The 24,462-nt window shown below is 42.9% G+C and overlaps 1 protein-coding gene across 1 annotated transcript in view; it reads left to right on the forward strand.

Moving 5' to 3' along the window:
• Positions 1-5,562: 5,562 nt before the first annotated feature.
• Positions 5,563-24,462, forward strand: part of kcnab1a (potassium voltage-gated channel subfamily A regulatory beta subunit 1a) — a 159,616-nt gene continuing 140,716 nt past the window's right edge. The window contains exon 1 of the mRNA XM_079515126.1: positions 5,563-5,688. Within this exon, the coding sequence (XP_079371252.1) occupies positions 5,573-5,688 (116 nt within the window). The 5' untranslated portion in view covers positions 5,563-5,572. The remainder of the gene's footprint in view (positions 5,689-24,462) is intronic.

Consider the following 24,462-nt stretch of genomic DNA (forward strand, 5'->3'; position numbering starts at 1 on the left):
TTAGGGGTTCAGTGTCTTGCTCAAGGACACTTCGACACTAACTCTGGGGGAGCCCGGGTTCGAACTGGCTACCCCTGAGCCACTGCCGCATGCAAGCATGCATCTCGTTTTAAATGAAAGGTCAAGCATACCACTCATGTCATAGAACTCCATTCCTCGTACTACTTCACAACAGGTCCGAATGGCTGGTTTCTCTGTGGAACTCGGTCCACCGGCCCATCAAACAACTCCACACAGCTATCTCAAAATGCTGTCTGCACAAACAGTCTTTAGAACATTGGTTCTCCCCAGGGATTTAACCCCTTTATCATTATTTTATACATTGGGCGTTTTCAGATGGGAGCTGTCTTTGAGACAAAGTATGGGAACTAATGCTTGGTTGAATTAAGCCATTTCAATAGTATGGCTACACACTACACAGGTAATGAGAGCTGGACAGAAAATGAAAAGCCGAGCAAAAATTATAGCAGGGGTCACACCCGTGTGAAGTGAGGGGCGCTCTTATCATCATACATCATAATACATCATCTCATTCCGGCCAATGAGAATTTGCGTCTTCACCTTGTATTTACGCAATGTTTGTGTTTACACAAACACTCAAAACTTTCCATTCATTGTAAATGGCATTTATTGTTTGTGTTAGGACTTAGGACAAAGTTTACACGCACACTAAAAGCTGGACATAGGAGGGGCTAGCACCCCTCAAAATTATATAAGTAATTAAATTCTCATGTTAGAGCTTACTGTACATCATTGTCAAACGTCAGTTGGTCAGTAATGTCACAGTAAAGTCTTCTGAGAATTAGCATTTCCTCAAACCGAACTCGGGTTAAAAACATGAGACTCCCCCTCCATTATTATGTGTCATTATGTGATTGGTTAGGAGAACTCTTATAATGTGGCATCAATGTATCATGTATATTGTAGGTAATGTATCCCATCTATCGAGCAGAAGAGCTGACCAAGCCTGGGTCGTGGCTCAGCGTTCCAGGCACCTTGGCTGGTAATCCAGTCTGGCAGTGTGCCGCGGGTTCGACTCCCGATCCCGACGGCCTTTACTCAGTCGCCCCCCCATCTCTCTCCCCATTTCCTGTCAGCCTACTGTCTGTCCCTCTATAAAAAATATAAAATAAAAGGCAAAAGCCACAAAAAACATTTAACAAAGCTGACCAAGTTAGGGATGTAAAGGTTGACGAAGCATACAATATAGGTTTCAGATGTTACGTAATACCAGATCCAACAGCGATGTCTCTTCCGCTTTACGCACTCATGTGCATGACGTGTTCATGCAACCCTGCGTTAGTATACTGTATAACCGCTTTTATTTTCCTTTTTGCATTGATGACACATCCTTTTTCTTCTTCTTCTTTTTTTACCCCTTTTTCTCCCCAATTTAGTCGAGGAATAAAGTGAAATAGTGAAATACCACCAGTTTAAATACAGGTGTAATTGATGGCCTTATTACTGTACGTCCAGCATGTACAGTACAGGGCCTATGTCTGCCTGTGTGCACAGAAACCACATGAAAAATGAGAGAGTGCAGAGGTGGATGACTAAAATGCTGTGTAGGGATTATTATGGTTTGTTAGTGATATATAGCTGCTGTGATACTCCAATTGTGTGTGTGTGTGTGTGTGTGTGTGTGTGTGTGTGTGTGTGTGTGTGTGTGTGTGTGTGTGTGTGTGTGTGTGTGTGTGTGTGTGTGTGTGTGTGTGTGTGTGTGTGTGTGTGTGTGTGTGTGTGTGTGTGTGTGTGTGTGTGCGTGCGTGCGTGCGTGCCTTCGTGTGTCCGTGCCTTCATGTGTGTGTATGTGCGCACCCCCACGCACACATGTGGTATAGGTGAGGATGAGCCACCACCCTGCGACAGCTTCATTCTTATCCTAGTCATGCATGCACACACACACACACACACACACACACACACACACACACACACACGTCTGGGTTAAAATATAGCCTCTTAGTCCTGGGACACAGTCCACTTTGCACTTATTTTATTTCAGCTGCCTGTTCTGTGTGGCTTTTAGTAAGTAGAGTCAATCTATCAGTTTATCCGTCTGGCTGATGTCTTAGTTTCTCTCATTGCTGTCTCAGGTTTACCAGTCTCTGCCCCTGCTTGGCCTGTCTTGAACCCTGGCTCAGAGAGCCATTTGGCATGGATATGTCTAGAGTGTTTATACTGTCTATAGTCAGTGTACATGCTTGTGTGTCGTGTGGTCACTGAGTCCACGCTATAGAGTTCCTCTATGGAGACCAAGTCACATGACAAGCCCAGGAAGCCCTATCTGTACCGTCCAGCCTCCTCGAGGGACGACCTTCAGGGAGAAACACAAACTTGATGGAAGGAACCCAGGTTGGGTCATCTCTGACCTCCAGGGCCGGAGGGCCCTCAGGGCTGTCCGGAGACTGGACACCGTCTCATTACCTGGATGAATAATTCAGGGCTGACACTGCATCAATCAGCACTTTACACCACCACCTCTCTCTCTCTCTCTCTCTCTCTCTCTCTCTCTCTCTCTCTCTCTCTCTCTCTCTCTCTCTCTCTTTCTTTCTTTCTTTCTTTCTTTCTTTCTCTCTCTCTCTCTCTCTCTCTCTCTCTCTCTCTCTCTCTCTTTCTTTCTTTCTCTCTCTCTCTCTCTCTCTCTCTCTCTCCCTCCCCCCCTCTCTCTCTGGGTGTTTGCTTACACATAAAGGGTCCATGGAGACCAAGGGCTTGACCATAAAGACCTGTTAAATGGAGGATTAGATACGGGCCACACAAAGTTAGAGTTCTATATCATGGGAGCCACTCCATTATTAGACCCCCTCTTTTTAAGTTTGTATGGCTCCTCAGAGGTGACCCGTCTGTCTGTGTGTGTGTGTGTGTGTGTGTGTGTGTGTGTGTGTGTGTGTGTGTGTGTGTGTGTGTGTGTGTGTGTGTGTGTGTGTGTGTGTGTGTGTGTGCACGCGCGCGTGCATGTGTGGGTGTGGTATTATTTTGGGTCCCACCGCAGCTCTAGGCAAAACCTTGCTGCCAGTAGTTGCTTTGATTGACATTTGACCTTGGCTGGGTTTCCCAAACAACACTTCTTACACCATGGTGTAAGAAGTGGTTCTGCACATGCTCAGTTGTTCCTCTAGGCCGCACACAGAAGCCTGTGAACATAGACATTTCGTGCATAGATGTGCCACGCAATGGTAGGCCTCAGGCCTGGTATAGGCCTCAGGCCTCAGGCTTGAGGCCTGGTATGGTAGGCCTCAGGTCTACCATTCTGAAAGACGTTGATGCTTTACAAATCAGTTTACATTCTCCGCGAATGAAACAAGTGTTGTGATTGGTCGGGAAAATATTGTATCCGGGGGAAATACATCTGACGGATGTTCCGGAGGATACATCCGCCGATAGCTTCTCTGCCTTACAATGTGACCAGGCATTTATTTTCGCAGATAAGTAAGCCTGGGACCGAGGCTAGGCCTGAGGCCTACCATTGCGTGGCACATCTATGCACAAAATGTCTATGTTCACAGGCTTCTGTGTGCGGCCTAGAGGAGCAACTGAGCATGTGTAAGAAGTGTAGTTTGCAACTATGCTTAAACCTAACCTTAACCTCATAAAACTAAGCCAATCAGACGGGTCTATATCCTAGAGCTGTGGTGGGATTCATAATCACTCGTGTGTGCGTGAGTGTGTGTTTGTCTGTCCAGGACTAATCCTACTATAAATGCACCACGTCTCTGTCTGTCTGTGCGTGCGCGTGTGTGTACGGTTGTAATGCACGTTACTCGAGATTGTTATGGTATTTACATGCATTAAAATTGGATTGGGGCAAAAGTACGGGACTCCTTTGTGCAACACAGTAAAGTGTATCCTTGTCCTCTCTGCCTGTGCTGAATGAGAAGGCTGCTCTCTCGGTATGTGACACAAACTAGCATCTCATCAGCATGCGCTTCCACTCTGCACTAGGAACAAATTGACTCTAAATCCTTCCACTGTCTTTCATTCAGTTGGCTACTTGGCTTGTTCTTCCTTTAGCCTGACACTGCATGGTGTTTGCAGCTCTCTCACCTCCCTTGTCGTTGCGGTGCACTCAGGCAGCAAATCAACTTGGTGATGTGGAACACACTAGAGCAAGGATGTTTGCCAGGAAGGAAATTAAACTCCCCTCAAGTTTTTAGGCAAACTAAGTTCTGTAAAGTTTAAAAACTTAAAGAGCAGAGGAACACACAAACAGAAAAGACCTGGATTGTATAATTAACACACACGTTTGCGTTTGTGTCAATGCGATACTGACCATGATACTCGCATGATACTGACCATACTGACATGATACTGACCATACTGACATGATACTGACCATGATACTCGCATGATACTGACCATACTGACATGATACTGACCATGATACTGACCATACTGACATGATACTGACCATGATACTCGCATGATACTGACCATACTGACATGATACTGACCATGATACTCGCATGATACTGACCATACTGACATGATACTGACCATGATACTCGCATGATACTGACCATGTTACTGACATGATACTGTGTTCTCTCCTCTATTCATGCATCTATCTCTCGTGTGTGTGTGTGTGTGTGTGTGTGTGTGTGTGTGTGTGTGTGTGTGTGTGTGTGTGTGTGTGTGCGTGTGTGCGTGTGTGCGTGTGTGCGTGTGTGTGTGTGTGTGTGCGTGTGTGCGTGTGTGCGTGCGTGCGTGCGTGCGTGCGTGTGTGTGTGTGTGTGTTTACACCTGTAAATGGTCATGTTTACGTGCAATGTGCACTTTGTAGTGTATGTTTGGGTGCAGGGAGATGTTTGGTGAGCTTTTCTGAGCATGCAAATGGGAACGTGTTTGTGTTTTCTACACTTGTGTGTGCGTGTGTTGTCATCGGCTACAGTGTACACCCTGGCATGTGTGGTTCCCTCCTCCGAGGGCCAGGCTGTGACGAGACAAGCAAGATCCTGTTTCAGACTACAGGAGGCTATAAGAGACCTGGGAGCAGTGTGGACGGACGGACAGACAGACAGACAGACAGACAGACAGACAGACAGACAGACAGACAGACAGACAGACAGACAGACAGACAGACAGACAGACAGACAGACAGACAGACAGACAGACAGACAAAGCTCACATCAAGGAGAACGAGGGGGACAAGAAACAGAAGCTTCATAAGGATAGACCTTTGAGAGGGAGAGAGACACACACACACACACACACACACACACACACACACACACACACACACACACACACACACACACACACACACACACACAGGGATCATTGACTGAGAAGAGACAAAAACAGGCCTCACCAGGATGCCAGAGGCATGCTCCTCACTCTGAGGTTGGGGTGATCCCTCACACACCCCCTGAAAAGGAGACCCTATCCTGTATTGGTGACCTCTGAGCGTTGGCCTTGAGGGGAGGCAGGGGGAACATCTGCCATCATGGTGCTGCCTGTGATGCCTGGTGGGCCTGGTGGTCATCCGCCTGGTGTGCGCCGGAAACACTCATCTGACAGTGGGAGATTCCAACGCAGAAAATCTCAGGATGTCACTCCCAACAAGCATGAGATGGCGCTCAGGAACAAGGCGATCCTGGTCAGAGAGATGGAGACCAACTGGTACCTGAAGATGTGGGGACTGGGCAAAGACGAGTGTGTGGCAAACAAGACGGGCATGCCCTACAGGTTAGTCACAGGCCCTGCTGCAGTGTGTGTGTGTGTGTGCGTGTGTGTGTGTGTGTGTGTGTGTGTGTGTGTGTGTGTGTGTGTGTGTGTGTGTGTGTGTGTGTGTGTGTGTGTGTGTGTGTGTGTGTGTGTGTGTGTGTGTGGTTCAAAGGAGCTGGACTCTGGAGGCATTTGGTCAGCTCAAGAAGAGAGTCTTAAACATGGTCTCTCATTGGAGAGAGATATCTTAGGATGTACACAAACACATTCCCACATGCATGCATTGAAACAGGCAACATGCATCTCGCACGCAGGCACACACGCACGCGCACACACACACACACACACACACACACACACACACACACACACACACACACACACACACACACACACACACACACACACACACTAAACCTTAAGTGGTATTTAATATGAGCAACCATGGATTTGTACTTATACATTATTAATGTGTCTTTGTGTGTGTTGGCTCAGTGCCAATAAAGGCTTTTATGCGTACCCACATTATCCAAGTGGTAATTGCCTTTAACACTGAGATGAAGACATGGGGCAGTATTATGCGTGTCTTAAGTACCAGGTCTTATTACTTAACTTAAGACCTGGAGGCGTGATCAATGCCATTTGCCATTTGGCCACTCAGAATAGCCAAATGGCATTGACCATGCCTCGACCTGGTACTTAAGACACGCATAATACTGCCCCTAGTGTGCAATGTGCAGTGCTGTGCATGTGTGTTATTGTCTTGGCACGCGGGCCTCCCTCCCTGTGCACACGTGTGGTTGTTTTTCACTGTGTGGCATGCCCACATGGGTGTGCGCACCAACGTAGAATGTGGATCAGATTATTTGGAGGCTGGTCGATCAGTGAGTTTCCTTTCCAGTCCTGTCATTTCATTTGTCTTAGGTGTCCCTGTTCACAATTTCCTGCGGCTTGCGGTCGTGTCATCTGATCTGGCGTTAATGGGGACAGCAAACATCTGTCTCCCTGCATTAGACCCTGTTGACAGCCTCCCAATGCCATGGTGACAAAACATGGGGCAAGAGTGAGAGTGAGAGAAACAGAGCGGGAGAGAGAGAGAGAGAGAGAGAGAGAGAGAGAGAGAAGAGAGATTAACTAAATTGGACTAAATAATATATATTATCAGGGAGACTGAGAAAGAGAGAGTCACACAACAAAGTCGACCAACCTGAATAATTGACAGTAAATGTCCTTCAATGAACTTAAAAGAATGGCCTGTAAGAGCAAATTATCTCTATATACAATTGAGAAGAGTGCACATGCTTTGTGTGTGCACATGCTTTGTGTGCGGTTCGGTTGGCCAGACCATGACGTATGTGGAGTATGCGGAAGTGCCATTCACGGTTGACGCCTGTGCTTTGTGGCCGTGATACGTTGTTTTCAACCCCGCTTTGCTCACTCAGATCGCAGTGCCACATAGACACGTGGCGTTAGACGTGGGCACGCCTCAGGCGTGCAAGCTTCTAGTTGATATACACAGGTATTAAAAAACAATGTTGCTTTAGGTATGGGGAACACAAAGCAATGAACTTCCAATCTTCCATTATGTGGTGGAAGATTCATTAAAAGGATTACTGTAACAAAGAGCAAGTGACCTTGCCTGCACCCTCCCCCATTCTCCTGTCTCATAACCAGTGTGAAACTCTTCAACACTTCAGCGTTTCGTGTTCGGCGTCTCATCTTTCTTTCTCTTTTCTAATATAATCCAATAGTGTCTCCCCATTCCAATGACTTAATTCAAGCCTGCCCTACCGTTCCTCTCCTCTCCCCTTCTCTTCTCTCTACTCCTCTCTACTCCTCTTTTCTTTGCTCCCTTCTGAGTTTGTCACTCCCTAATTTGAAAAGACAAAGGAGCGGATAGACAAAGTTGATTAACAACCAACAATGCATAGAGTCCACACTGTGGAGACAAAACTGTCAAGGGCAGGTGTCCCGGGCCCATTTCCCAATATAATACCGATAAGTAGTTCTTAAATCACACTACCACAGGGTGTTTTCATAATCCAAATTTGTTCACCCTGCTCAGAAAATTAATTGACAGTTGCATAATTGTTTTGAGTCTCCAGCTGAGCTGTGAGTTGATTAGTTACAAGCTATTTTTACTGGGAGGTTCGTCACATGTAGAGGTCTGTCCTTGCCCTCTCTTCATTATTGTCAAAAGTTCCTGCCAAGAAAAAATTGTGACCTAATTTTGTAACTCAAGAGCTAATGTTTTCACTGTACCCTTATTCATATTCATGAGCAATTGAGTTAATTAGAAATGTGGTGGAGCAACATGAGTTACCATTGCTAATGACCGTTAACTCTATACCTTCAACCTAAGTGCTTTAAGTGTCAAGCAAGGTTACTTATATATATATTTGCATTTTGTACATTTCAGTTTAGTTTTAATTAAAGCAGGTTTTCTAGTTTAGATTTTATTTTATTTAACCAGTAGAAACCACATTGAGACTCTTTTACAAGTGTGAACTGCATGGACAAAAGAAGAGGCGAAATAAGTAACACAGCTCTGCCAGTAACAATAAATACAAGACAATAATAGCACAGACATGCAACGTTCATAAATACAGTACCCACTACCGAAGAAGCTCAAAAGGGAGAACGTGAATGCATTACTAATTAGAAAAAGTGCCCTTCTGGGCACAGGTCTCCACCAGGAGGATAGGAGTGTGAGTGTGATGTTTGGCAAAATGTTTAGGAGCAATATAAACGTGTGTGTGCGCGTGTGTACATGCGTGCGTGTGTGTGACGTGGCTTGGCCTGTTGTAGCGCCACCATGAGGCTGATTTGAAAACTGTCAAGTGGCATTTCTTCCAAAGCCTAGTGGGAATATGCATGCACAGTTTCACCACAATCGGACGCTGCGTTGAGTAGTTGTGGCGATTTGTACAAAACGGGTACAAAGCGAGCTACTCCTGAAAAGTTTAGAAGCCAATTGTAGCCAATGAGGGTGGATTATGAGAAATCAAACAAACCCGTCTTGATCACATGACTATGGAGAGCATGTGTACCGATTTGCGTGAAATTTGGATAAAATCTGAAGCTGTAATATTAGAAAATGTGTTTTACATATGTCGGCCTCCTGGTGGCGCTATAAAGAGCAGATGTGAAAAATTCCAGGCAAAGGTTTTTCCTTGGCCTCTAGGGAGTTGGCATACAAAGTTATCCACAGATCCGTGCAGTTAGAGGTAAAAACACTTTTCTGCCAGTTATAGCGCCACCATGAGGCTGAGTTGAAAATGTTCATGTGGCATTTCTTCCTCGGCCTAGTGGGAATGTGCGTGCACAATTTCATGGAAATCACACGATGTGTTCATGATTTGCAGCATTTTGTTTGAAACTGAGCACTCCTGCTTGCTTTGGAAGCCAATCTTAGCCAATCAGGATGGAGTCTGAGAAATCTGAAAGACCCGTTTCGTTGAATGGCTCTAGAGAGACTGTGTACCAATTTGCGTGATGTTTGGACAAAATCTGTAGGTGTACTGTCCAAAAACTTGTTTTGCACAAAGCGGCCTCCTGGTGGCGCTATAACAGGCCGTTCTGGAAATTTTGGGGCAGAGGTTTATCGTTGGCATCCAGGGAGTGTGTGTGCAAAATTTGGCATCGACCGGGTTAACGGTGCCGGAGATTAGCTGATCACAGACGGACGGACGGACACACGGACGGACGGACGGACACACGGACACACGGACGGACGGACGGAGTGCAAAACATACTCTCTCCCCATGCCTTCGGCCTGGTGGAGACAATTACAATCAAATAATATTACGCCATTTAGACCATTCTACATAATATTAGCATTTTTTTATGCCAATACTTTTGTACTTTCTACATTGTGGTATTGCTATTTTTACTTACGCAATTTAATAAACAAAATCCAAGTAGCCCATACTTCTTCCACAATGTCTTCTTCAGGAGTTTAAAATCTTGAACCCGAACTTAAAAATGCTCTACCATGTGATCAGTAAGTAATTTGCAATATTTATAAATAAGTATTTGCATGTTCACACAGAAAATGTATTTCAAAATAACAGCAGGGAGCTCTAGTTCCTTGTTCAAAGACACCTTGGACAGGATGGACACATAGTTCCTTGTTCAACGACACCTTGGACAGGATGGACACATAGTTCCTTGTTCAAAGACACCTTGGACAGGATGGACACATAGTTCCTTGTTCAAAGACACCTTGGACAGGATGGACACATAGTTCCTTGTTCAAAGACACCTTGGACAGGATGGACACATAAGCTGTAACAGTGACATGAACTATGACCTTTGACCCTGGAGTAACATTGCAGATCTTTGTGACACCAATACCACCCATTACGTCATGGTACCCTTGAGCAAGGGGCTTTACACCAAAGACCCACTGGATCTGCTCATACAGTAGGGTTCTTCTATAAATTAAAATCCTCAGATAATTTGAGTGTCTGAGTTTCCAAATACACTGAGAGTTACAAATTGAATGAACAGAGACTTTTATTGTGTATGTATTACTACTGTTAAGTTCCTGATGAATATCCTTGTGCGATCAAAATGAGCAATAAACAGTGGAGCTTCTTTTCTTCTTCTTTTTTTGCCAGTGTGCGGATCCTATTTTATTTATATGTTTTATTACTGTTCACAGAAAGGATTGTTGATAGCCAAGCTGGAGACACAATGCCGATGAGGTATACCTACCACATGGCATTGGGGACAGGGTGTCCCCAGGCATGACCCCGGTGACCCCCATGTACACAGGCCGTAACAATCTGGTCGCCCCCCAGTAGCTCATTCTGATGCATAGAAGAACATGATCATCAGGTACTATATGATTAGGAGAAATATTTATTTAAAAATAGTGTCCACGTATACCTGGTTTTCACCTTAGCACCATCACCTGAACTTAAGCCTCACCCACAGCTGTTGTTGTATGATAATGGGGGAGGGGATAGGGGAGTGGTTAGGGTTATGATGTCACTAAAATGGTTTTATTTCGATTGGGCCTTTTAACTCGATGGCTTTCAGCTTTCAGGAAGAAACCAACAGGGAAGACATTTGAATCTTATAACCACACCTGGGGGTCTATTAGAGTAATGTTAACTCCATATAACACCTGGGGGTCTATTAGAGTAATGTTAACTCCATACAAAACAGAAAAAGTACAAAAATCACGGCACCATCTATAACTGAGACTTTAAGTGGTCAGATGGGTGGAATGCTGGGCTGCCGATACTTTGAACATTTTCAAATGGGACCTGATCCAGAAGAAGGCTGAGGACCACTGATGTAAAAACCATCACTCAGATCTTGCTGACTGGGACGTTTTGAATGAGGAGGTCCAGGAGGACGGAGGCAAACTGGGTTCTAGCTCAGTGGTTTTCAATCAGTGGTCCGCTGATTGAAAAACCTCCTTGAGGAGGTTCCAGGTGGTCCCCTGCAGTTCATCTTTATTAATGATGAAGAGTTGGTAACCAAATGGACCCTGATAGTTTTTTAACGCTTGAGAGTGTAAAATGAAACCAAATGGATTGGATTTGGTTTAATTTTATGCTCAATTAAGTTAAATTATTGTTAAACTTGTGCATTACTTAATTTACAAGAAGTCTACACAACTAGAGACTGTAGAATAATTGTTATTTTTGATCAACCAACATCAATACAGCATGGAATTGTGGACAAAATCTTATCCAACCACAACAAAATATTCTTTAGTTTTGGCTCTGAAAGGCTAAATGTTATCAAATGGTGTTCTACCTTCTGCTGCTGCTTCAGGAGGATCACTCCCTAGCTCACAGCGATCAGCTTCTGAACGGTTATTTAAGAGCTGCTCTGGTGACAGCATAGCGACAGTAGCTTTACAGCTCACATGCTCTCTGGCCCATAAATATACACACTGTGGAGACCAGCGCTGCTTCAATGACAGATTGATAGATAGTAGGAGGCAGTAGGCTATTGCATTTCATAAGCCTTTCTAGTCTTTCTCACCCTTTCACACACATTCAGAGGAAACTGTGAATGAATGTGAGAATTGCATCAAAATTACAACATTATAGTGTATGTGTGTGCGTGCGTGCGTGCGTGCGTGCGTGCGGAGTGTGTGTGTGTGTGTGTGTGTGTGTGTGTTTGTGTATGTGTGTGCGTGCACCTGTAACTGCACACGTAAAATTTACATTGTGCAAATCAATTTGGAAATGAATTAATGTTTTCCTCTGTCTCTCTTTCTCTGTCGTGCACACACTCTCACACACACACACACACACACACACACACACACACACACACACACACGCGCACACACACACACACACACACACACACGCACACACGCACACACGCAGCATCATATCTAATTGCTTTCATTGACATGTTTAACATGGAACTGGGTCAGTGAGCTGGTGGTAGGCTATCAGATCTCTGATGCTCTACAGTGAGAACGTGAACTTTGTTCATCTAGAGTGCTTCCAGCACAGCTCCCGCTGGCGCTATACTGACCCAGAAAACACTCCCCAATCAAGCCAAATGTATGCTCTGCTACCGGCAAGACCTGCAGGCTTGAGCACATGCTTGCATACTGTATAGGTGCACTCTGGCTACATGCACATGCACGCACACACACATTCAGCACAGACACACAGCAAAAGTCCTCAATGTTCTTTAATCCATTTGTAACTGTGCGAGTGCACATATAACCTTAATGGACCTTAACAGGTCATTTGTGCACTCTCAGAGTACTATAAACAAAGTCTAAGTCCACACTAATTATCCATAAATGATGGATAAGGAGTCAGGACAACTATAGACCTTCTCGTGGAGGGGTCAGAATACATTTTGAAGACTGTTATTCGTCTAGTACTTGAGGATTTGTTGTTACTTTTTACTTTAAGACAGCTGATGGTCATACATGGGGGGGGGGGGGGGGGCTATGTATGTTGAGCCTATGTTAAATAAATAAGAAAAACATATAGATCTTAAAAATTATATTGTAAACCACAAAAAACAAAACAGGATGAATAAAGAATACTGAGGATTTTACTGTGTACAGAGACACACATACTGTACTCACTGCCAGCGACCCCCTCCCTCCCCCACTGAGCAGCATGGACGCCAATCGCCAGGCGATATCTGGCGGTCCTCCTAATCACCAGCAACTGCTGCCGCTGTCCTTTCAGATCTCTGGTGTTTCCGCCTTAAATCTGGGGCAGAATATAGCCGTGGAAAATCCCTTTTTATTTTTGGGTTACAATGCAGTTAAAAATAGACTTTTGTCTCTCTTCCTAAACTATGGCTTTTGTCAGGCAACTTTGATCTTTTATGCTAATTGTCTCTGATGGAGATACTGTATTGTTCTTTTAGAAGGCCACATTTTCCTCATCATGCACTTTAAATGAAAGACCAATGAACTGGCCATAATATGTATGGAGACTGGAAGCAACGATATAGGGCTCGTGTGAAGACGACTTAGAGAGTATGGCAAAAGAAGGGGCAGATTTGTTGCATTCTACTGACTATTTTTTTTTGTTTACTTTCAAGTCCAATTTTCGTTTACCCATTGAAGGTTTTATGTTTATACGAGAAAGAGAAAGAGAAATGGCATTCTGGCTGAGGGAAACATACACAGTCTCACTTAACCACCTAAACGAATACACTAATAATTTAAAAACAAGAAATTATGACATACTGTAGTCACATTTGTCAGGTGAAACAAGCGCTGTTTCCGTTGTGCATCTGTCCCCCTTGTTTCCTTTTTTCCTGCTCTCCAGCTCATAACATTAGACTTCCGCGGTGCGCGTGTCATAGCTTAGGAGGCAGCCAATCATGACTAGGTCGCTACTACGCGTTTGGCTTAGGTGGCGTTTCAGAGTATGGGGTCAGACTCCCATTGGCTTAGGCGGCATGGGGTCAGACTCCCATTGAGTTTTGTCAGGTTTCACCTGACAAAAAAGGCCCCTGGTCATGGAACAACCTGCAGTCCAGACTAAAATTGGCCTCGAAGGCTTCTTTGAGGAGTTTCAAGGGGATCATCTCAGATATACAGTCCAACATCTGCACATATGCGGATGTGTAGTAGCCTTGGTATATAGGCCTCCATATTTATTATTTCTGTTAATGTTGTACTTGTGTATTTTCTCTGTGCACAATGTTGCGCCCTGTTTACTTAAAGTGTATCACTTTGGAGATTTTTGTATTATATATTATAGGTACTTTAAGGGGTATCATGGATTGTATTATTGGATGTTCTGTAATTGACATGTACAATGTAGCTTTGAAGTGTAATTTTATTTCTGCCTGTTGGCCAATTCCCACTTTTATTATTGAAATGTTATTTATTTCAAGGATAGCCCCTTGAGATGCATCATCTCAATTTTAGAGGGGGTCCTCGACTTGAAAAAGAGACTCTGTCTCAACGTGTTTTTACTGGTTAAATAAAAAATAAAAACTAATTGTTGTAAGTAGGGATGTCCCGACACTTTTTTCGCTTCCGATCCGATCCCGATACCTCAATTTCTGTGTTAGCTGATACCGATACCGAATACCGATACCAGTGTTGTGATCTCATGTTGTGTTTATAGCTATCTAGCTATATATCTCATGTTGTGTTTATAGCAGACTCCTCACTCAAATGTGCACTTGCCGTTTGGGCAACTCCAAAGCAAACTCCATATGTCCCAACATTTTATTCACCTGCCATAGTGTCAACCCCTTACCCCTGTGTCGGATCTGTGGTTAGACTGGCATATTCGCCGATACCGATATGACCCGATATGACAAATAAGTGCCAATCCGATACTTTTCCCGATACCGATACAGTATCGGGACATCTCTAGTTTTAAGCTACTGTACATCATATAGCTAAAATCACAGAACTTCTATTCTTGCTGAATATGCATATTGCTGCAGAATATTCACATGTTATGACCACCTTTAACCCTGCATCCGTTTTTTGGGCAAAAATGAATTCCCCATGATACAGGGAATGAACATAATATAAGCTCTAAATGGGTCACATCGCGACCAGTTCTGAGCTTGTAGATCGGCTATTTTTGCTGTGCAGCACTGTTGTATGATGACTCAAGGCATGAATCAGATTTAAGCGGTTAAGTGTCGAGACTCAATAATAACAAAGAATTTAGCAGTGTACTGTATATAGGTCAATCCACTGGTGTTGAATAGGAACAGAACAACCCCTGAGGGCTAGCAGACTGATCACTGACATCATTATCCTTGCCTTTAGAATTAGAGAAAACAGAATGGGTCTCAGTCATTAATTAATCTCTATCATAATGGTTCTGAACTTAACTCTGCAAATAGCTACTATAAGAACAAGAACAATACCTGCGCTCTGAGATAACCACAGAGCATTAACTACTTTAACCCTGGCATCCAGATTTTGAGCATGCCATTATTAGAGGACCACTTCACCACTTTTCAACCTATCTTCATAGGTCCTCACTAATGTTCATGATACAATACCACAATTTCTTTCTACTCGATCTGTGTCATAGGAGGGCTGTGGGCGGTTTAGAACCCGTCCAACAGTGACATCGTTAGGCAGATTTCTAAATATTTGTATTATCGTGAGAACGATATGGCTTCCATTTAGCAACTTTTCAGGAATAGCAAGTCTGCAGTTTCTATTAGCTTGAATTCCCCATCGATGATGTCAAATAATTGGACTTGAATGATAACATTGATATATTATATTTTTTCTTTAAAATCTTAAATTGATTGATTTATTATAAAAATAAGGGTAAAAATAAGTGTCAGACGGGTGGAAACTTGAAAGTGAATGTGGGTCCGCTTACAAACTCTGAAATAACAGAAACTCTGAAACATGAGCACGAGTCAGAACATCAATGCAGAAGTTCTGAGGAAAAGTTCTGAGAAGTTAATTTGTAATCACATCATCCCCCTTTCTGAAAACGTCTAAAATTAGACGTGTTTCTGCGCATGCTGTGCTATACTAGTCAATAGTAGTAGTCATAGTGCTATGATACCCTTGTGTGTTTCAGATAATTAGCTTCAGTTACTTCAGTTAATTAGCTTCATATCAGATAAAGTTGGTGGAAAGAAACGGTACAAAAAATTGCTATTGGAGAGAGTAGTGGATAAAACAGCAGGGCTGAATGCCTGAATGAGAGAAACTTAATTTTGTGATGTGCCAGGCGATATCTGGCGGTCCTCCTAATCACCAGCAACTGCTGCCGCTGTCCTTTCAGATCTCTGGTGTTTCCGCCTTAAATCTGGGGCAGAATATAGCCGTGGAAAATCCCTTTTTATTTTTGGGTTACAATGCAGTTAAAAATAGACTTTTGTCTCTCTTCCTAAACTATGGCTTTTGTCAGGCAACTTTGATCTTTTATGCTAATTGTCTCTGATGGAGATACTGTATTGTTCTTTTAGAAGGCCACATTTTCCTCATCATGCACTTTAAATTAAAGACCAATGAACTGGCCATAATATGTATGGAGACTGGAAGCAACGATATAGGGCTCGTGTGAAGACGACTTAGAGAGTATGGCAAAAGAAGGGGCAGATTTGTTGCATTCTACTGACTTTCAAGTCCAATTTTCGAAGTGGAATTGAAAATCGAATTTGTGCACTTTTAAAAAACTGCGTTTACCCATTGAAGGTTTTATGTTTATACGAGAAAGAGAAAGAGAAATGGCATTCTGGCTGAGGGAAACATACACAGTCTCACTTAACCACCTAAACGAATACACTAATAATTTAAAAACAAGAAATTATGACATACTGTAGTCACATTTGTCAGGTGAAACAAGCGCTGTTTCCGTTGTGCATCTGTCCCCCTTGTTTCCTTTTTTCCTGCTCTCCAGCTCATAACATTAGACTTCCGCGGTGCGCGTGTCATAGCTTAGGAGGCAGCCAATCATGACTAGGTCGCTACTACGCGTTTGGCTTAGGTGGCGTTTCAGAGTATGGGGTCAGACTCCCATTGGCTTAGGCGGCATGGGGTCAGACTCCCATTGAGTTTTGTCAGGTTTCACCTGACAAAAAAGGCCCCTGGTCATGGAACAACCTGCAGTCCAGACTAAAATTGGCCTCGAAGGCTTCTTTGAGGAGTTTCAAGGGGATCATCTCAGATATACAGTCCAACATCTGCACATATGCGGATGTGTAGTAGCCTTGGTATATAGGCCTCCATATTTATTATTTCTGTTAATGTTGTACTTGTGTATTTTCTCTGTGCACAATGTTGCGCCCTGTTTACTTAAAGTGTATCACTTTGGAGATTTTTGTATTATATATTATAGGTACTTTAAGGGGTATCATGGATTGTATTATTGGATGTTCTGTAATTGACATGTACAATGTAGCTTTGAAGTGTAATTTTATTTCTGCCTGTTGGCCAATTCCCACTTTTATTATTGAAATGTTATTTATTTCAAGGATAGCCCCTTGAGATGCATCATCTCAATTTTAGAGGGGGTCCTCGACTTGAAAAAGAGACTCTGTCTCAACGTGTTTTTACTGGTTAAATAAAAAATAAAAACTAATTGTTGTAAGTAGGGATGTCCCGACACTTTTTTCGCTTCCGATCCAATCCCGATTTCTCAATTTCTGTGTTAGCTGATACCGATACCGAATACCGATACCAGTGTCGTGATCTCATGTTGTGTTTATAGCTATCTAGCTATATATCTCGTGTTGTGTTTATACTGTAGCAGACTCCTCACTCAAATGTGCACTTGCAGTTTGGGCAACTCCAAAGCAAACTCCACATGTCCCAACATTTTATTCACCTGCCATAGTGTCAACACCTTACCCCTGTGTCGGATATGTGGTTAGACTGGCATATTCGCCGATACCGATATGACCCGATATGACAAATAAGGGCCAATCCGATACTTTTCCCGATACCGATTCAGTATCGGGACATCTCTAGTTGTAAGCTACTACTGTACATCATATAGCTAAAATCACAGAACTTCTATTCTTGCTGAATATGCATATTGCTGCAGAATATTCACCTGTTATGACCACCTTCAACCCTGCATCCACTTTTTGGGCATGTCATTATAGGCAAAAAAATGAATTCCCCATGATACAGGGAATGAACATACTGTATAAGCTCTGAATGGGTCACATCGCGACCAGTTCTGAGCTTGTAGATCGGCTATTTCTGCTGTGCAGCACTGTTGTATGATGACTCAAGGCATGAATCAGATTTAAGCGGTTAAGTGTCGAGACTCAATAATAACAAAGAATTTAGCAGTGTACTGTATATAGGTCAATCCACTGGTGTTGAATAGGAACAGAACAACCCCTGAGGGCTAGCAGACTGATCACTGACATCATTATCCTTGCCTTTAGAATTAGAGAAAACAGAATGGGTCTCAGTCATTAATTAATCTCTATCATAATGGTTCTGAACTTAACTCTGCAAATAGCTACTATAAGAACAAGAACAATACCTGCGCTCTGAGATAACCACAGAGCATTAACTACTTTAACCCTGGCATCCAGATTTTGAGCATGCCATTATTAGAGGACCACTTCACCACTTTTCAACCTATCTGATGCATAAATTTAAGATAAGGGAAGGATCGAAGACCAATCAATCATCTGGACTCTGGAGGAGTCCCGTTGAGGAGAATTTGTAAGAATGTAATAGAGTACAAATACTCAAGAAGTCAGAATTAAGGACTGTAAACCTTTTAACCAAGTGAATATTAACTTTATCTTTACTGTTATAATGTTAAACTGTAATTCTATATTAATACCTTTTAAGGATAAATACTTTAGAGGAAAACTACAATACCAAAATGAGAGGATTAGGCAGAGAAGAAGTATCAGAGTATACCAGAATACCTTAGAATGAGTTTGACACCAGACACGGAAGAAAGAAGTCCACACCAGAGCTATGGGGATTTTCCATTTGATATATATTACCAATCACATCGGGAGAGAAATGGCAGGTCCGTACAGCGTTAAAACGATCTCTCACTGACACATCATCAGTGACAACATTTTATACTACATAAGTCATAACATCCTTTTCACATGGGGAAGTAATGCATTTGGAGTTCAGAGGGTAACCAAAAGTGAATAATGGCGACACCTATTGCCGGGAGGTTCACTTGGGACAGTACAACTGACGTGGCAAATCACACTTCCGGGAATCCAGAAAGTGTGATCAAAGGGAATCGTAGTTCTTTTAAGGGTAGATGTAGTTTATAACTGGTTACTGACTACTAGTAGTTAGTTAGTAGGAGACAATTTGTCTGCTCTGGCACCGTACCAAGGCCGAATAACATGTTTTCCAACAGATACGCTGGGTGATTTGGCAAACAGGAGAAAACAATACTTTATCTTCCCGCCAGCTGGGGGGAAGAATGAGATTTAATACTATCTGTTTTACGCTGGGGCAGAAATGATATGTAAACTCAGTGGGATACAGGGCATGAAAAATACATAGTTATTGAGAACATGGAAACTACCATCCACCAAAAATAACAGATCTACAGATCTAATAACTCAAAATTATCCATCACTATCTTCATAGGTCCTCACTAATGTTCATGATACAATACCACAATTTCTTTCTACTCGATCTGTGTCATAGGAGGGCTGTGGGCGGTTTAGAACCCGTCCAACAGTGACATCGTTAGGCAGATTTCTAAATATTTGTATTATCGTGAGAACGATATGGCTTCCATTTAGCAACTTTTCAGGAATAGCAAGTCTGCAGTTTCTATTAGCTTGAATTCCCCATCGATGATGTCAAATAATTGGACTTGAATGATAACATTGATATATTATATTCTTTCTTTAAAATCTTAAATTGATTGATTTATTATAAAAATAAGGGTAAAAATAAGTGTCAGACGGGTGGAAACTTGAAAGTGAATGTGGGTCCGCTTACAAACTCTGAAATAACAGAAACTCTGAAACATGAGCACGAGTCAGAACATCAATGCAGAAGTTCTGAGGAAAAGTTCTGAGAAGTAAATTTGTAATCACATCATCCCCCTTTCCGAAAACGTCTAAAATTAGACGTGTTTCTGCGCATGCTGTGCTATACTAGTCAATAGTAGTAGTCATAGTGCTATGATACCCTTGTGTGTTTCAGATAATTAGCTTCAGTTACTTCAGTTAATTAGCTTCATATCAGATAAAGTTGGTGGAAAGAAACGGTACAAAAAATTGCTATTGGAGAGAGTAGTGGATAAAACAGCAGGGCTGAATGCCTGAATGAGAGAAACTTAATTTTGTGATGTGCTTTAGCAAAATCTCTCATTAAAAAAAAAAGTGTGAAATGTCATCTCACTCCTAGCCGCAATTTGCAACACTAGATTTTGTTTATAATGGGATGAATGTAGAGTTGCAGTACCCTCCATTGACAGCCCATTGTTCCAAATCGAATTTCCCATCTGCTTGTATTAAACGACATTAAACTCACCAACATTGCAGCTGTAGGGGCAAGCTTGAATTATCCTTTCAATTTGCAAAGCGTTTGTTTCATAAAAATCCACCGTAGACATGGTATGAGCTACTTTCTGTCAAGAAATTCTGTGCAGGTGATTATTTTTCTAAGTGTCAGAGTTTGGAAGCTCATCTTTCTCTCACACGCAAACTCAGAGCAGCATCAGCTGCCACAGTAACAGCAGGCCTAAACAACAACAGAAAATCAATGACGTTACAGAGACACATGCAGAGAGAAGGTGAAAAAGAGACATGATTTTTTTTAGTTTAGTTTATTTCGGACCTTTCACATGTATAACAATACATAATACATTATACGGACACTTGAGTGGCCCAAAAAGGTGTAGGCTGAAGCTAAAAGCTTATAACTGCCTACCCTATTGGTAAACCAAAACCCTATCCTATTGGTTACCAAATATTAAAACAAATTAATAGAGCTGACAAAACTGTCAAACAGTTTATACATGTTTGCTGATTCAAGTAAGAAAATAAACAGAGAAAAAAGAAGGACAACTAGAAAAAGTGCCCTTCTGGGCACAGGTCTCCACCAGGAGGATAGGAGTGTGTGTGTGTGTGTGATGTTTGGCAAAATGTTTAGGAGCAATATAAACGTGTGTGTGACAAGTGGCATTTCTTTCAAAGCCTAGTGGGAATATACATGCACAGTTTCACCACAATCGGACGCTGCGTTGAGTAGTTGTGGCGATTTGTACAAAACGGGTACAAAGCGGGCTACTCCTGAAAAGTTTAGAAGCCAATCGTAGCCAATGAGGGTGGATTATGATAAATCAAACAAACCCATCTTGATCACATGACTATGAAGAGCATGTGTACCAATTTGCGTGAAAGTTGGATAAAATCTGAAGGAGTAATATTAGAAAATGTGTTTTACATATGTCGGCCTCCTGGTGGCGCTATAAAGAGCAGATGTGAAAAATTCCAGGCAAAGGTTTTTCCTTGGCCTAGGGAGTTGGCATACAAAGTTATCCACAGATCTGTGCAGTTAGAGGTAAAAACACTTTTCGGCGCCACCATGAGGCTGAGTTGAAAATGTTCATGTAGCATTTCTTCCTCGGCCCTACTGGGAATGTGCGTGCACAATTTCACGGAAATCACACGATGTGTTCATGATTTGCAGTTGAAACGGATGATTTGTTTGAAACGGAGCACTCCTGCGAACTTTGGAAGCCAATCTTAGCCAATCAGGATGGAGTCTGAGAAATCTGAAAGAGACTGTGTACCAATTTGCGTGATGTTTGGACAAAATCTGTAGGTGTACTGTCCAAAAACTGTTTGTTTTTGTTTTGCACAAAGCGGCCTCCTGGTGGCGCTATAACAGGCCGTTCTGGAAATTTTGGGGCAGAGGTTCATAGTTGGCATCCAGGGAGTGTGTGTGCAAAATTTGGCATCGACCGGGTTAACGGTGCCGGAGATTAGCTGTTCACAGACGGAAGGACGGACGGACACACGGACACACAGACGGACGGACGATGTGCAAAACATACTCTCTCCCCATGCCTTCGGCCTGGTGGAGACAATGAGGGAAGAGGAGGTGATAGGAATGCTGTTGCTGTTTTGATTGACACCACTGAGATCAGTGCTGCTATCTGGTTTCTCATCTGGCATGAGGGCTGGATTCCCCTGCTTACTGCCGCCGCCCCCCTCTCTTCACCCCCCCCCCCCCCCTCTCTCTCTCTCACGCACGCACGCACGCACGCACGCACACACACACACACACACTCTCTCGTGCTCTCTCTTCCCTTCTCTACCTCCTCCATCCATCCCTTCACTCTCTTCTCTCTGGATATTCTTGTCAATGACTCACCTGCGTGGCTCAGTAGAGAATGTTACTGCTCTCAACAGTACAGATACATAGAGCATATGGGCCATGGAGCTGGAGAGAGAGAGAGAGAGAGAGAAAGAGACAGACAGACAGACAGACAGACAGACAGACAGACAGACAGACAGACAGACAGACAGACAGACAGACAGACAGACAGACAGACAGACAGACAGACAGACAGACAGACAGACAGACAGACAGACAGACAGACAGACAGACAGACAGACAGACAGACAGACAGACAGACGAGAATACAGGTGACAAGTGCAGAGAATGCAGTGTTGTTAAGGAAAGAAGAATTGTCTGCCTTTATATGTATGGCTACTTGATTCTTGTATTTTATTGTATTATTTTGTATTCTATGGCAAAAAAAAGCAAATTTGTTTGCCATATTGATTGATTGATTGATTGATTGATTGATTGATTGATTGATTGATTGAATACTTTATTTTAATTTTCTATTAACAGTTTGCAAAAAGAGGCACGGGGTTTATACAAAAGCCAGATAAATAAACAAACTAAAGTCGTGTGTCTGTAGCTAGGTCTGCAGACCTGTCACCTCCCAATGACAGAGACGGATTGATAGCCAGTCCAGTCACAGGCTATTAATATGAAGTAAACACACCATTGCGTATAGGGCAGGCTCAGCTGACATTCCTGCTGTGTTGAGTAGATCATTTTCCCCCGTGCGTGAACTTATCAAACTATTGTTATTGTCAGCTGAAAGCTTAATTGTATCTACATGTATTTTTATATTTTCCATAAATTGATCCAATATGTTATACTTTGTTGCATGTCAGTGTCAAAAATGTGAAAAGGCTATTTTCACTATTTCTTTTTAAGATTTAGATCCCCCCCCCCCCCACCCCACCCCGCACCACCACCAATAGAAACGTCATGCTCAAAATAGTAACAGTTGAAATAAAGTGGTTAAGTCTGGGTATGGGTTCTATAAATATTTAACCAATGAAAAGTATTTACAAGAGCTTGTGACCACGCAAATAATAACTTCAATGGTTCCATTGGAACCCAGTTTATTTTTTTTAATTTCTTGAAAAGTAATGGCTTTGGACCTACAAGTCAGAGTTTCCAAATTCCAATTCCAACCAACAGTGATGATTAGCTGTAAACACACCAGATCATTGCGTAATGCGTATAGGCTCAGCTGAACATTCCTGTAGGGTTGAGTAAGATCCTTTTTTCCCTGTGATCTTATCATACAGTGAACCCAACTGCTGCTCTGTCAACTTATTGTGTACGTGTGTGTATTGTATGTCTGTGATCATGCGTGTGTGCACTGAAATAATCCAAATGAAACAATAACGTGAACTGATACAGCTTTATTCCAGCTTTGCTTTGATTAATTTGTGTTTATACTAAAGCTCTAAGAAAACATTGTGATTTATAAACAATGTGTCATCTCCAATATCTCAACTCGGTTGGTAATGACATTCTGCCACTGCATGTGAGCCTATACTGCTGTTATAATATATATAGAGGACGTTAGAGGGCAGGGGATTATGTCGGCACTAAATATTTCTCCTAGGCAGGAATTATTCAATGATAGAAGCTGGTTGGTATTGTGTGGCTGACTGCCTGCTATGATGGGCCGTGAGGAGCAAAACACTATTTTTGAATAGCCGAAGTATAAATTCGGGCTTCAGTGGTTAATGGTTTGGTATTAATCCTATATATTACCAGTAAGACGCCTTGAGGGTGAGAGGCGACCTCGCCCTAAAGGGCCATTTAGTAAGGCCAGCTTTGGGGCAGACCCGTCTAGAGTTTGAATAGACAGGTATCAGTCAAAAGGGAGACATCAAGAGGAAGGACGGGTGGGAAAGGATCAACATATGGAATGTCAGAACAGGTCAGCTCCATATGGAGATCTATAAGGGTTTGAGGTCTGAGGTCAGATGTAGAATTGCTGGCCGGCTCCATAATATGCAGATCTAGGTGATGATCCAGTCTTCTCCATGTATGGCTATCCAGGGTTGATAAGGTCAGTGTCGTGATCTTCATATATGGAGACGGCCATACAGTGTATATGCAGCGTCTCACGACAGACTGACGGCCATATATGGAGCAGGTGACCGACAGGTTTTGTGGGTTTTCATAATAATCTGCGACCTATAGTCGCAAAAATTGGCTAGTGGGAGGGCCGGCCAGCAGACTACTGCCCCGTCGTTACGACTAGACATAGCCTGAGCTAACGTGCTGAGATTTGTGCACACCCTGATTGGATCTTACCGATTTGTCCGTCAGCCTCTTAGAGTATATATGAATAGAGATGGCACCGGATTTCTCCTCTCATCCACTTGCATTACGTTGCTCAAAAGCGCATGAGGCGATTTCACTCCTCCTTCCGGGTAGGATTCGTAGGAACAGAGTGCATTCTGGGATGGATTGGGCCCAAACACATGAACGCGCTGCCGTTGACTATCATTGCACGCGTTCACGTGCGTTCACGTATGAAAAACAGCGTTCAC

The sequence above is a fragment of the Electrona antarctica genome (assembly GCF_951216825.1).
Source record: "Electrona antarctica genome assembly, chromosome: 11".
In the NCBI taxonomy this organism is placed as follows: domain Eukaryota; kingdom Metazoa; phylum Chordata; class Actinopteri; order Myctophiformes; family Myctophidae; genus Electrona; species Electrona antarctica.